The 15,323-nt window shown below is 49.0% G+C and overlaps 1 protein-coding gene across 1 annotated transcript; it reads left to right on the top strand.

Annotated features, from left to right (window-relative positions):
* Positions 1 to 587: 587 nt before the first annotated feature.
* On the top strand, positions 588 to 4,333 carry LOC309328505 (vomeronasal type-2 receptor 26-like; the record flags this gene model as incomplete). Its single annotated transcript, XM_081838506.1, has 4 exons — positions 588 to 686; positions 1,396 to 1,617; positions 2,615 to 2,741; positions 3,423 to 4,333. 4 exons carry the CDS (start codon positions 588 to 590, stop codon positions 4,331 to 4,333), a joined length of 1,359 nt encoding a protein of 452 aa, XP_081694632.1.
* Positions 4,334 to 15,323: the final 10,990 nt, after the last annotated feature.

Here is a 15,323-nt window from a genome sequence, read left to right as displayed (position 1 = left end):
GTTTAACTGGGGTCATGTACCATCTATATATCATTTTCATAACATTTTCCTTCAGAGCATTACATGCGGTGAAGTTCAGCCCAGTGGTCCACAACCTTTCCCAGTCCTCAAACATAATGTTATGCCCAATGTCCTGTGCCCATTTTATCATAGCCGATTTAACCATTTCGTCTTGTGTATTCCATTTTAGCAGCAAGTTATACATTCTAGATAGTACCTTGGTCTTTGGTTCTAACAATTCTGTTTCTAACTTCGATTTCTCCACCTGGAACCCTAACTTTTTATCATTTTTAAAAAACTTCTTTAATCTGAGCATAATGTAACCAGTCTCGCACCTTATCCTTCATTTTCTCCAAACTCTGCAATTTCCAATTGTCTCCATCTTTTTCTAATATTTCCCAATATTTTGGCCATTTGGCCTCCATATTGGGTCTTTTTCGGGCCTTAGCCTCCAGAGGTGAGAGCCACCTTGGAGTTTTATTTTCCAGTAAGTCTTTATATTTTGTCCAGACATTAAACACTGCTTTCCTGACAATATGGTTCTTGAAGGCCTTATTGATCTTAACTTTATCATACCATAAGTATGCATGCCAACCAAAAGCATTGTTAAAACCTTCCAGGTCCAGAGGAGGCTGATGGTGGAGGAAGGAGAGCAATGGGGACCCCAAAGGCTACAGCCGTGGCAGGTATTTCCTTCCCCTTTTTGCAACCTGCAGTCCACACTGATGCTGATCTTGACTGGGGATAAACATGCAACATATCATAATTACTATTAGTATTAGTAATAGTAGCATACCGCCCAACATTTCTCTGATGAAAATAGGGACATCCCATTCCATAATGAAAATTTTACTGTTGATACCTAGGGCTTTTTTTCTGGGGGGTCGGGATGCACTCAAACTCAGTTCTGGCACCTCTCAGGCGGGTACCATTGCCATTCTCAGAGAGAGGTGTTCATGGTGATTTCCGGCACCCTCTTTGCTAGAAATATAGCACTGTTTATATCCCACACATCTTTTTGGCTTTCCTCAGCACTCTGGGCAGCTCCCAAAATAAAGAAATTCATACTAAAATATAAAACATATTAATATTCCCGATACAGGATTGGACGGCTTGTGGGTAGGACAACTCCACATTTGCCAACTTTTCTCCAATGAAGAAAAGGAAAAGTGGGACATTCCGGGATCAAATGAAAAACTGTCTCTAATCCAGGGACATCCCTGGAAAATTGGGGCACTTGCAGGGTCTGTAGTAATAATAATGGCTGAATAGGAATTCCAGTCTACATGAGATACACGCAGGCCCCAAATCATAAGAGGTTGAAGTGAGTAGGACTGAGATATCCATCTTGGCTTCAAGCTTTCTCAGTGCTGGTGTTTCCCCCTGTCATTCCAGCTTCACCCTTTCTTGAGAGAAATTCGGTGTCTGAATACTTCCAGAGGCAGGCTGTGCTTGGATGAGAACTGGGAGCTGCCAGGAGACTTCAATATTATGAACTGGGTGATCTCTCCCAATAAGTCTTGTGTCGTTATTGGGAATATAAGGAGAGAGACATCTGCTAGCATAAAGTTCACCATTAACCCAGAAGCCATTGAGTGGCCCAAGAAATTCAACAAGGTAGGAGGAATCACAGAGAGGGGAGGCTAGGAGATCCCAGCTTTCCTTGAACAACTGCTGCAAAATGGCTATATCAGGTTGACCAATGATGTCTTGACCGTCCAATAACAGCTGCAACGGCCACTCCTTCTTTCCACAGCAGCTGAGATAGGAGGGAAATTTGGGGTGCTCACAGAAAGCATAGAGCCCAGAGGTACTTAGAAAAGACACTATCTATTTCCGAGCCAGACTGAGAATTTAAGAATTCTCGATAGAATCTTTAACCAAATGGACTACATAGATAAGAAGAAAAGGGAAAGCCCCTAGTAAAAGGGAACTATTGGGTTTTCATACATGCAGAAGGATGGAAAGCGATTTATTTTAGAAATGATGATTACTGATTTATTGTGGATTTCTTAAATTTGTGGAGTAAGCTCACTTGTAGATGTTGCAAATGTTAAAGTATTGTATGTGCAGGAATAGAGAAGTGCACAGTTGTTGGTAAAAGATGATAATTTAAAAAAGCAACAACCCTATTGTAACATAAGGTTAACGTTAAGAAATGGCATGTAAACTAGAAATAACTAGGGAAATAGATCAGCGACAAGAGGAAACCTTGCATTCCTCAAGAACAGAGTGAGGGAAACCAATATTTGGAAAAGTCATATCAATTTTATCTGAATTAGTGGTTGAGAGATTATCCGAATCCTGAAATTTGGGGAAATCACATTTCAGACTCCATTGCTATCTTCTTTGAAGATTTTTTAGGCAGGGAAGCAGGTAAACGGAGAAGAGGAATCAGAGTTCTGTGGTGCAAACCTCAGTTGTCCTGAACGAATTATGAAGAACATGATATTCTGGTCACTCCAATGGTCAGTGGGGGGTTGAAAGGACCCTGATGAGGGGGTCAAAGACTGCAGTCCAGAGATCCGTTTCAATTCACTGTATGAGTGAATTACATACGCACAAATACTCCTAACTGTTCCTCTTTCTTGCACCTTCTTGTCTTTCTGGTTAGGGCGTACCTCGTTCCAGGTGTACAGAAAGATGTCAGCCTGGATATGCCAAGGTGGTTCTAGAAGGAAAGCCCATTTGCTGCTATGCTTGTGCTCAGTGTGCGGAAGGAACCTTCTCCGCCCAGGAAGGTGGGTGACTCCAAGGGGGAAGGAACTTCTGGAGAGAGTAAACACAGGGCAGAAATTCAGTCTCACCCACTTTTTGTGAGATTTCTGCAGACACTGGGGAATGTGGATTCTTCCTCGACATCCATAGGATTAATCAACTTTATTACATCCAGGAAGGGAGTTGAAAGGAGTGGCCATAAGGAAGAAATCTCTGGGGTTGAAAGTGAGCAGCTGTGAGAGGAATGCCCATAAAGGATTCCTTTTTTATTTTTTATACCAAGTCACACCAAAAAGGAAATAATTTTGATATTTATAAAAAATAATGGACAGGTGATGCAAACCAGCAAATTTTTAATAGCAAATGCACAATAAAAAACAATACTTCATATGAAAATTATTACAATATAATCAATGGACTGTTTTGATCTCACTACTATGAACATTGCATGGAAGCAACAGAAAACTGCATTTAAAATGTCAAGTTAAAGAGCTGTTTCTTCAGGACTAGGCAGGATCCAAACAATGCAGTTAACAGAAGTGGAGTGCTCATTGCTACTCAGTTACCCTAGATCACAAGGTTGCTTGACCTATTTTAACATTCTTATTTCCTGAGGTCCACCACAGACTTTTTCAAAACGTAAAAGAGCACCGATCATGAGGGATGTAACTGATGCTGCAGCCACTCTTTGTCCTCTTTCCCAGATGCAGAACATTGCACCAAATGCTCAGAAGATCACCATTCAAACAAGGACAGAGATCAATGTGTCCCCAAGATTACCACCTTCCTGACTTATGGAGAATATTTGGGAATGGTGTTAGCTTCCATTGCCCTCTTCTTGTCCTTAACAGCAGACACTGTGTTGGGAATCTTCATTAAATACAAGGAAACTCCCATTGTCAAAGCCAACAACCGGGACCTCTCCTACATCCTCCTCGTCTCCCTCCTGCTTTCCTTTCTGTCCTCCTTCCTCTTCATCGGGCGCCCAAGGAAAGAGACCTGCCTTCTCCGACAAACGGCCTTCAGCATCATCTTCTCAGTTGCTGTTTCTTCTGTCTTGGCAAAGACCATCACGGTGGTGCTGGCCTTCCTGGCCACAAAGCCCGGGAACAGGCTGAGGAGATGGCTGGGCCAGAGTCTGGCCAACTCCATTGTCATCTCCTGTTCTGGGGGGCAAGTTCTCCTCTGCACCATCTGGCTGGGCTCTTCTCCCCCATTCCCAGAGCCTGACATGCGCTCCCAGGTGGAAGAGATCATCCTGCAATGCAACGAAGGGTCTGTGGCCATGTTCTACGTTGCCCTCGGCTACCTGGGCTTCTTGGCTGCCACCTGCTTCACGGTGGCTTTCCTAGCCAGGAAGTTGCCTGGCTCCTTCAACGAAGCCAAGCTGATCACCTTCAGCATGCTGGTCTTCTGCAGTGTTTGGGTGTCTTTTGTGCCCACCTACCTGAGCACCAAGGGCAAGTACATGGTGGCCGTGCAGATCTTCTCTATGTTGACCTCCAGTGCTAGGCTTCTGGGCTGCATCTTCCTTCCCAAGTGCTACATTATTGTGCTGAGGCCTGAGCTGAACACAAAGGAGCACCTGACAACCAGAAATGAAGGGGACATCTGATTCTTAAAATAGTCCATGTTCCTGATGTCCAGAAGTGCCTAAAGGAAACACAGCTACTCACCCATGCTGTTTATTCTCCATCTCTGAAAGAGATTGTGTTCCTTCTTAGCCTGGATTTTAGGAAGTCCTGTTGACATGAACACTAAGATGGGAGGAAATGATTTGCTCCCTTGCTTTGCCAAGGACTACAATGAGTCCTGGTCTACTGCCCTTAGTTTGTAAACTATTATCTTTTAATAATTTTGTGTTTTGGAAACTTATATTTATCTCACAACAAGATAGTTTAGAGGGAGAGGAGTTAGGTTTTTGAGTCTGTTTGCTTTGTCATGACTACCTATTAACCATATCAATTCTGATATTCAACAATACTGTTTGGTTATGCCAGTTCTATGTATTCAATTTTCTATGCTCCATTTCCCACATTTATGCACTATCATTCATAAGCTCACTTCACATCATTTCGTTCTCCTAAGCTTTGTATATCAATACACTGAGAAATTCATTTAAGACATCTTCCGTAGTCTGTTGGTTTAATTTCTGTATTGTGTAAGCTCTGCTCCCTGTTCCAAAGAGTAGCAACTGACCTTAGCCAAGCCTTGACTGGGATCCAATGAACTTTATTGCACTGGCCAGGGTTAGGGGCGGGCGAGGCTAGCGGGAAGAGAGGGGAGAGGGAACTCTCATGGGAGTGGCTCACGGGAGTGGCAGGCCGCCTACGCCAATCTGGGCAAGTCATTGTGAAAGGAGGTGGGGAGAGGCAATGGGTTGTGAAAGGCAGCAGTGGAAAGCTGGGAGAGGCAGGGCGGGGTTTAGTGGAGAGTGGCCACGCCCACTAGGCAGGGCAAGTCAAAGCTGGGCTGACTTATTTCATTATTATTGCTAATATTATTACTAATATTAATTAGTAATGAAATATTAATTTGAGGGGAATGTATATTTATATTATATTATGTTTTATGTTATGTTGTGTTGATATGTTATGTTATGTTATGTTATGTTATGTTATGTTATGTTATGTTATGTTATGTTGTTATGTATTATATTATATTATATTATATTATATTATATTATATTATATTATATTATATTATATTATATTATTATAATGTTGGGACACAGGTGGTGTTGTAGGTTAAACCACAGAACCTAGGGCTTGCCGATCAGAAGGTCGGTGGTTCGAATCCCCGCAACGGGGTGAGCTCCCGTTGCTCGGTCCCTACTCCTGCCAACCTAGCAGTTCGAAAACAAGTCAAAGTGCAAGTAGATAAATAGGTACCACTCCGGCGGGAAGGTAAACGGCGTTTCCATGTGCTGCTCTGGTTCGCCAGAATGACCATGCTGGCCACATGACCCAGAAGCTGTATGCTGGCTCCCTCGGCCAATAAAGCGAGATGAGCGCCGCAACCCCAGAGTCGTCCGCGACTGGACCTAATGGTCAGGGCTCCCTTTACCTTGACTTATTCTATTCTATTCTATTCTATTCTATTCTATTCTATTCTATTCTATTCTATTCTATTCCATATTACTTTATTTTCCCATGTAGAACATGCCCCCGTGTATAAGACACCCCCTATTTGGGGGGAATCAGAATTAAGAAGATGGGGGGATCCCATTTTACTCCTCTTATACACGGAAAAGTACGATATTATATTAGATTATATTATTATACAGGGTGATTCATAATGAAGTACACAGTTTCAACACACTATAAAAAAGAATATAATATATCTCATGTTACCTGTGACAGAATTGTAGGGCAATGTTTAAAGTATTTTAGAAACAGTCACAGATGTTCTATGTGTGCACCCTTTGTCACACGACACACATCACAATCGAAAATGCCGTTGCACAGCAAACTCCGTTTTGCTCAGTTCAAGAACACAAAACGCCTTCTCCACTGCAGACGCAGCCATTTTGCCTGATAGTCACGTGACACGCGCACTATCACCTCCATCACTTCCCTCAGTCGCGGGACACAAACTTTGAGTACATCTACCTAACAGTTCGCAGCTGTTTTCCGTGTCGGCGCCTGTCTTATGAATTACCCTGTATTATATTATTTTGGTGTCCAATCACTGCATGACTATAGGATACTTCATTTCAATCAATCAAATCTTTATTACGGTAGTAGACCAGCATTCAGTAGGGTGGGGTACAGTCTTTTCCAATCTGTAAAACGTTTTGGAAAGCTAAAAAGAATTTAAACGCAAAGCATATATAAAAGTCTAAAAGAAGTTAAAAGAAGCTAAAAGAAGAGTTTCGGAGCATTAAACGGATGTGGAAGAGCAGAAAAAGTCAGTATATAAAAGACTATGGCTATCAATTTACAGGGCACTCTGATAGGAATGTTCATTAAATCTAGTGTAACAACAACAGCCATTTATTTATACCCCACCCATCTGGCTTGGTTTCCCCAGCCACTCTGGGTGGCTCCCAATAGAATATTCAAAACACGATAAATACATCAAACACTAAAAACATCCATAAACAGGGCTACCTTCAGATGTCTTCTAAAAGTCAGGGAGTTGTTTCCTTCCTTGACATCTGCTGGGAGGGCGTTCCACAGGGAGGGCGCCACCACCAAGAAGGCCCTCTGCCTGGTTCCCGGTTTGTGGCACAGGTCATCATCCGATGAATTTGGAGCTTCATTTATTTCTGTGTTTATATTTAAAGAAATTATGCATTTTAACAGTATTGCTCCTTGATTGTAATATCAAGAATGCACTTAAAATTACTACGCACAACCGTGAATAAGTGATTGCAATGCACACACAGTTCAGCAGCATACATATTTGTTAACAAAGTCTAATATTACTATCTTGTTGTGATTCTTATTACTTTTATTGCTACTAATCCCAGTGGCTTACAAGACTGAGCTCTCTTCTGCCTTGGTCAGTCCCCACCTGGAATACTGTGTCCAATTCCGGGCACCACAATTTAAGAAGGATGCTGACCAATGGGAAGAAACCCCTCACCCCCCAGAGAGATGCCGGCTCAAAGAGCCCCCTGAGCTTAGACTACAAAGCCTCTGAGGGCGTGCAGAGTGCAGATCCCCCCAGGGGCCCCTCTCTCTCTCTCCCGGGCTCACCTGGGGGCCCCGTCCCTGCCAGCCTCTCCGGCCTCTGAGGGCGTGCAGAGCGCAAATCCCCCCAGGGGCCCCTCTCTCTCTCTCCCGGGCTCACCTGGGGGCCCCGTCCCTGCCAGCCTCTCCGGCCTCTGAGGGCGTGCAGAGTGCAGATCCCCCAGGGGCCCCTCTCTCTCTCTCCCGGGCTCACCTGGGGGCCCCGTCCCTGCCAGCCTCTCCGGCCTCTGAGGGCGTGCAGAGCGCAAATCCCCCCAGGGGCCCCTCTCTCTCTCTCCCGGGCTCACCTGGGGGCCCCGTCCCTGCCAGCCTCTCCGGCCTCTGAGGGCGTGCAGAGTGCAGATCCCCCCAGGGGCCCCTCTCTCTCCCGGGCTCACCTGGGGGCCCCGTCCCTGCCAGCCTCTCCGGCCTCTGAGGGCGTGCAGAGTGCAGATCCCCCCAGGGGCCCCTCTCTCTCCCGGGCTCACCTGGGGGCCCCATCCCTGCCAGCCTCTCCGGCCTCTGAGGGCGTGCAGAGTGCAGATCCCCCCAGGGGCCCCTCTCTCTCCCGGGCTCACCTGGGGGCCCCATCCCTGCCAGCCTCTCCGGCCTCTGAGGGTGTGCAGAGTGCAGATCCCCCAGGGGCCCCTCTCTCTCTCTCCCGGGCTCACCTGGGGGCCCCGTCCCTGCCAGCCTCTCTGGCCTCTGAGGGTGTGCAGAGTGCAGATCCCCCCAGGGGCCCCTCTCTCTCCCGGGCTCACCAGGGGCCCCGTCCCTGCCAGCCTCTCCGGCCTCTGAGGGCGTGCAGAGTGCAGGATCCAACCCCCAGGGGCCCCTTTCTCTCTCTCCCGGGCTCACCTGGGGGCCCCGTCCCTGCCAGCCTCTCCGGCCTCTGAGGGCGTGCAGAGTGCAGATCCCCCCAGGGGCCCCTCTCTCTCTCTCCTGGGCTCACCTGGGGGCCCCGTCCCTGCCAGCCTCTCCGGCCTCTGAGGGCGTGCAGAGTGTAGAGCCCCCCAGGGGCCCCTCTCTCTCTCTCCTGGGCTCACCTGGGGGCCCCGTCTCTGCCAGCCTCTCCGGCCTCTGAGGGCGTGCAGAGTGCAGATCCCCCCAGGGGCCCCTCTCTCTCCCGGGCTCACCTGGGGGCCCCGTCCCTGCCAGCCTCTCCGGCCTCTGAGGGCGTGCAGAGTGCAAATCCCCCCAGGGGCCCCTCTCTCTCCCGGGCTCACCTGGGGGCCCCGTCCCTGCCAGCCTCTCCGGCCTCTGAGGGCGTGCAGAGTGCAGATCCCCCCAGGGGCCCCTCTCTCTCTCTCCCGGGCTCACCTGGGGGCCCCGTCTCTGCCAGCCTCTCCGGCCTCTGAGGGCGTGCAGAGTGCAGATCCCCCAGGGGCCCCTCTCTCTCCCGGGCTCACCTGGGGGCCCCGTCCCTGCCAGCCTCTCCGGCCTCTGAGGGCGTGCAGAGTGCAAATCCCCCCAGGGGCCCCTCTCTCTCCCGGGCTCACCTGGGGGCCCCGTCCCTGCCAGCCTCTCCGGCCTCTGAGGGCGTGCAGAGTGCAGATCCCCCCAGGGGCCCCTCTCTCTCTCTCCCGGGCTCACCTGGGGGCCCCGTCCCTGCCAGCCTCTCCGGCCTCTGAGGGCGTGCAGAGTGCAGATCCCCCCAGGGGCCCCCCTCTCTCTCTCCCAGGCTCACCTGGGGGCCCCGTCCCTGCCAGCCTCTCCGGCCTCTGAGGGCGTGCAGAGTGCAGGATCCTCACCCCAGGGGCCCCTCTCTCTCTCTCCCGGGCTCACCTGGGGGCCCCGTCCCTGCCAGCCTCTCCGGCCTCTGAGGGTGTGCAGAGTGCAGATCCCCCCAGGGGCCCCTCTCTCTCCCGGGCTCACCAGGGGCCCCGTCCCTGCCAGCCTCTCCGGCCTCTGAGGGCGTGCAGAGTGCAGGATCCAACCCCCAGGGGCCCCTTTCTCTCTCTCCCGGGCTCACCTGGGGGCCCCGTCCCTGCCAGCCTCTCCGGCCTCTGAGGGCGTGCAGAGTGCAGGATCCAACCCCCAGGGGCCCCTTTCTCTCTCTCCCGGGCTCACCTGGGGGCCCCGTCCCTGCCAGCCTCTCCGGCCTCTGAGGGTGTGCAGAGTGCAGATCCCCCCAGGGGCCCCTCTCTTTCCCAGACTGACCTGGGGGCCCCGTCCCTGCCAGCCTCTCCGGCCTCTGAGGGCGTGCAGAGTGCAGATCCCCCCAGGGGCCCCTCTCTCTCTCTCCTGGGCTCACCTGGGGGCCCCGTCCCTGCCAGCCTCTCCGGCCTCTGAGGGCGTGCAGAGTGTAGAGCCCCCCAGGGGCCCCTCTCTCTCTCTCCTGGGCTCACCTGGGGGCCCCGTCTCTGCCAGCCTCTCCGGCCTCTGAGGGCGTGCAGAGTGCAGATCCCCCCCGGGGCCCCTCTCTCTCTCTCCCGGGCTCACCTGGCGGCCCCGTCCCTGCCAGCCTCTCCGGCCTCTGAGGGTGTGCAGAGTGCAGATCCCCCCAGGGGCCCCTCTCTTTCTCAGACTAACCTGGGTTCCCTGCCCCTGCCAGCCTCTCCGGCCTCTGAGGGCGTGCAGAGTGCAGATCCCCCCAGGGGCCCCTCTCTTTCTCAGACTAACCTGGGTTCCCTGCCCCTGCCAGCCTCTCCGGCCTCTGAGGGTGTGCAGAGTGCAGATCCCCCCAGGGGCCCCCCTCTCTCTCTCCCAGGCTCACCTGGGGGCCCCGTCCCTGCCAGCCTCTCCGGCCTCTGAGGGCGTGCAGAGTGCAGATCCCCCCAGGGGCCCCTCTCTCTCTCTCCCGGGCTCACCTGGGGGCCCCGTTCCTGCCAGCCTCTCCGGCCTCTGAGGGTGTGCAGAGTGCAGGATCCCCCCCCCCCGGGGCCCCTCTCTCTCTCTCCCGGGCTCACCTGGGGGCCCCGTCCCTGCCAGCCTCTCTGGCCTCTGAGGGCGTGCAGAGTGCAGGATCCACCCCCCAGGGGCCCCTCTCTCTCCCGGGCTCACCTGGGGGCCCCGTCCCTGCCAGCCTCCCCGGCCTCTGAGGGTGTGCAGAGTGCAGGATCCCCCCCCCGGGGCCCCTCTCTCTCTCTCCCGGGCTCACCTGGGGCCCCGTCCCTGCCAGCCTCTCCGGCCCTTGGGTGACTCTGGCCAGCTGGACGGGCTGCAGGCGCTGGTGTCCCTGGCGGACGAGGAGGGTCATGTGGCCCTCGGAGGGGAAGGGGCCACCTTCAAAAGGCCCTGCAACTCCCGCCAGCCTCCGCCGGCAGACTTCCCAGCATGCACTGCCAGCTCCATTAGGCCAATGGTTGAATCCCAGCATGAATAAATTTGAAATTTACTCGTTTTTCCAGTGTATAACCAAATAATTCAATCTCAAGGAGTCTTATGTTTGGCTTCGCTTATTAGCTTCATGGATAAATTAACCTCTATTAGGTTTCATTTCATTTCCCTCAGGTCCTTCTTCCCAGCATGCTTTGCTGCCCCATCTTCTCACAAACAAAGATCCTGTGTCCTATAATTGAAATTTACTCATTTTCCAATGTGTAACTAAATAAATTAATCCCAAATTGTCTTTCGTTAGGTTTCACTTAATAGCTTTATTGGTAAATTATCCCTTATTAGGTTTCATTTCCCTCACGTCCTTCTTCCCAGCATGCTTTGCTGCCCCTTCTTCTCACAAACATGGATCCAGCTTCCTATACTTGAAATTTACCCATTTTCCTTTTTTTTAAAAAAATATTTTTATTAGTTTTACAGAATAATAAAGAATAAAATACAAAAGTTTCATAAATCATATTTCTTTTACAGAATCTTTTGGACTTCCCCACATCTTCCCGAATCTGCATTATTTATAATACCAACTTCAGCATTTTGTTATCTTATTTCATCGCTTATTGTATCTTTCATTTTGTCATATTGAGGCATCTAATCATAAGCCTGCATGTTTATCAAAGCTTCTATATATTTCAATCAAGGCTTGTATTTAAAAATGAGCTTAAAAAAAGGATTTTCAAATGTTTCATGCCAGGCAAAAGACCAGCTGCCTAAAAGAACCTTGGCAAGATGTTTTTCCTCCTAAGACAAGAAGGGCCCCATTGATTTATAGTAGAAAAACAATTCTCAAAGTCATAAAAAGGGAGAATTACATATGCTGCCCCAAGGCTGAGAAAACACCATTAGGAATGGGGAAAGATAATACTAATGTGCCTCCCAGTAAAATGAGCCAGATCTTCTTTCTAAGGTTGAAAGGCCAGGAGCAAATGGAAGGAAAAACATTTAGCTAGAAAGAAAGAGAGCATTTTTGGGGAAGTCTCTTCTAAAGCTGTTTCTTAAACTGAGAGAGTTAAAAAAGGTTAAAATGTGTTAAATGTTGGAAAGGCAACTGGCTTGGCAGAAGAAGCAGCTTCTTCCTATTTTATTTTGAGGCTGGAGAGGAGGGGGAAAGGGGGAGGTGCAAACTGAAGAGGCTTCTTTTAAAAGCTGTGTTTTATTGAGTTCCTTCCTTTTCACTTTGAGAAGCTTTATTCTTTTAAGAGGCTACCTATGATAAATGTATGAAATATATTAGCTTAAATATATTGGCTTAAATGTAATTATGCAAAGGATTTAAGGAATGCTAGATTCTTATTTCATATGGTTGTAAGAGTTGTATTTATCCTGAAATTAAGTCAGCCACCAGCCCCCCCTTGCCAGACAGAAGACGCCATCCGGGCAGTCTTGATATATAGTTGTCAGGCATTTTGTTTAGAAACATTAAATGAAGGAAATCTTTCAATGTTTATGTGAAACTCAAGATCCTTGACATCTGTTGAACATAAAATGTAAGATTAAACCATTTGTTTTAGAAGGCAATAGGGCAAGAAGGGCAAGAGGTGAGCTGGTAATTAAGATTCCATGTAAGATATATTATTACTTATTTGTCATTTATATATAGCTCTTTGTCTCCCATATAAGGGCAAGGAAGTGGGTGTATCTTTTGTGGGTGTATCTTTTGTGATTGGCTCTAGCAAACAGCCAATAGGAATTTCAACCAGGCTGATTGGACAGAGGCAGCCACAGGAGGAGCAAAGGGGGCTGGATTAAGGGAATATAAGTGCTGGCCAGAATGGCAGGAGGCCAGGCCAGAGCTTGGTAACCACGTACCACTGAGCCTCTTATTTATTTGTCTGACAAATAAATTACTATTTTAATTTCTCTATTGCTGCGTTGAATATTTCATTCCAGCTAAGCGTTAACCACAAGCAGGGTGCTACATTTTATGGTGCCCTGTGACTCGGATAAGTGGTCTGCTGGAACGCAGCCCCTTCGCCCTACTGGGCAGGGTACAAGAGAGAGGACAACTGCTTACCCAAAGCGCGCACTGGTAATTTTTTCCAGGGGGAACGCAGAAGACTCGTCTGTCTGATACCCTGCTCACTGGCGGCGACGGACCGGGGGAAACAGGGAACCAACCAAGGGTAAGTGCACAAAGGGATTTTTGGCCCTCCAATTAATTGGGAGGAAGAGAAGTCTTGATCAAACTTCTGCGTCTCAGTAAGGGGAAACTGAGTACGCTAGGTGGTTGGGTACATCAGATGGTGATCTGGTGTAGGGAAAGGGAAAAATTGGGAGGTAGAGTGTGGTGAAGTATCCAGCGCATTGTATGTGTGAGAAAGTACAGAGCAATCTGTAGCTGACCCGAGTGTGGAGTGGGCAGTACTTCGGTTCCTAGTAAGGCGACTTCACTAGGCAAGGAAACCCACGAAGCGCGTCTGTGAGTGACTGAGTGGATACTTCACAGGGCCATACAATGGGAGTTGGGGGTTCAAAGGGGGAAAATACACCTCTTGAGTGTATGTTAAATAATTTTAAGAAAGCCTTCTCAGGGGCATATGGAGTCAAAATGACGCCAGAGCGCTTGAGAACGTTATGTGAACTAGAATGGCCAAAACAAATTACTGGATGGCCATCCCAGGGAACCTTTGATATAAATTTAGTAAGCAAACTTTGGACTGATATCGCCAAAGAAACTGGAGGGTGCCCAGAACAATTTCCATATATAGATTCCTGGCTGAGCACATTAAATAAAAATCCTCCATGGATAAGGGAATGCAAAGTCAAACGATGCAAATTATTGGCTGTAAAAGCCGAAGCTAGGAAAGGAATCTTGCCAAATAAACTCAAACCCATTTTTGAGGGGCCAGAGGAAGAGGTGCTTCCACCTCCACCCTATGCTCCACATCGAAGGGAGCTTAATCCAAACACTCCACCAGTTGTAACCCCAAGGCAAGAAACTGGAATGAATAATGGGAGTGGAGTCACAGAGCTTGATTCCTTGATAGATTATGATAAATATCTTCAGGAGGCATTGGAGTCCTATAATAAAGCCCAAGCAGAAGTGGTTATTCCACCTGTGACTCCTAATAGACCTCCATCTACAGTCTCCTTTAGTGGAACAACTGATTGCCCACCCCAAACCCCTGTACATCCAAGTCCCAGAGAAATGTTACAGAAGTTACAGGGAGACCTTGCTCGGTCAGCAAGCAATACAGCCAGGCGTATAAAGCTGCTAAAAGAACGCCTTGCGACAGATACCATCCCCTATGATTTGAGGCCCCTAGAGCAAAGTGAAGAGAAAGATCACGTAGTAGCCCCTCTTAGAAGAGTATTTGATGCACTTGAGGAGCCTGCGCTGGTTAATGGGCAACCCGGACCACGGCCACCTCGAACTTCGACCCTGCAATATATTCCATTCACAACTACAGATCTGATGAATTGGAAAACACACACCCCATCTTTTGCAGAAAAACCTCAGGCTATGATGGACTTGGTGACTTCAATAGTAAATACTCATAGCCCTACTTGGACAGATTGTCGCCAGCTCCTAAATACTCTGTTCACCACTGAGGAAAGGAGAGACATAATTGAAAAGGCACAGATATATTTGCGTGAGCAGGCCAGAGCGGGAAATATTTATAATATTGACCGTCATCTCCAAGATAACTTTCCCTTGGAAGATCCTAATTGGGATCCAAACAATGCAATTCACCTGGCCAGACTCACCACCTACCGCCAGACACTTGTGCAAGGTATCCGCAGGGCATGCCAGAAGCCCACTAATATGTCTAAAGTCTCAGAAGTAGAACAAAAACCAAATGAGAGTCCGGGAGACTTTTTAGAGAGGCTGCAAGAAGCCTATCGTATATGGACTCCTTTTGACCCTGAAGCCCCTGAAAACAGTAGAATGATTACTGCTGCATTTGTGGCCCAGTGCGCTTCTGACATTCGTAAGAAAATTCAGAAATCAGAAGGATGGGAAGGGATGCTGATGAGCCAAATTATGGCCATTGCACGCCGAGTTTATCGGAATAGGGATGAGGCTGAGAAGCAAGAGAAGAAGAAGTGGCAGAAGGAAAAGATGGTAATGCTAGCCACAGCAGTGAAGCAAGACCACCGCCCCTTAAATGGAGGGCGAGGGCGAGGAAGGAATCCACCACTGGGAAGGAATCAATGTGCAAATTGCAAGAAGGAGGGTCATTGGAAGCGGGAGTGTCCTGAACCCCTGAGGTTGGAAGAAGTACGCCCAGGCCCAGGCCCAGGCTCCGGCTCCGGCCCAAGAAACCAGGGAAGGGGACGGGGAATGATCCGAGATGGAAGATATCAGAGACCAGGACAGGGACGGAGTAGAGACAATTTCATTGGACTGGCAGAAGAGGATTTTACCCAAGACTAGGAACGACCGGACTCCATAAAGTTAGGCTTCCAGGAGCCCACGGTCACGATTCAATTAGGGAGCCATTTAATAGATTTTATGATTGATACTGGGGCTGAATACTCGGTACTCCCAGAACTATTGCAGAAAAAGGCATCTAAAAGTGTAGTCATTAAAAGTGCCACTGGACAGTCAGCCAAGAGGTCTTTCCTCCAACCTTTGGAATGCCAGATTGGGGG

This window comes from Podarcis erhardii (assembly GCF_964252035.2).
Source record: "Podarcis erhardii genome assembly, chromosome: 13".
In the NCBI taxonomy this organism is placed as follows: Eukaryota; Metazoa; Chordata; class Lepidosauria; order Squamata; family Lacertidae; genus Podarcis; species Podarcis erhardii.
The sequence above is the reverse complement of the archived record's forward strand: the minus strand, read 5'-3'. Positions and strand labels throughout refer to the sequence as shown.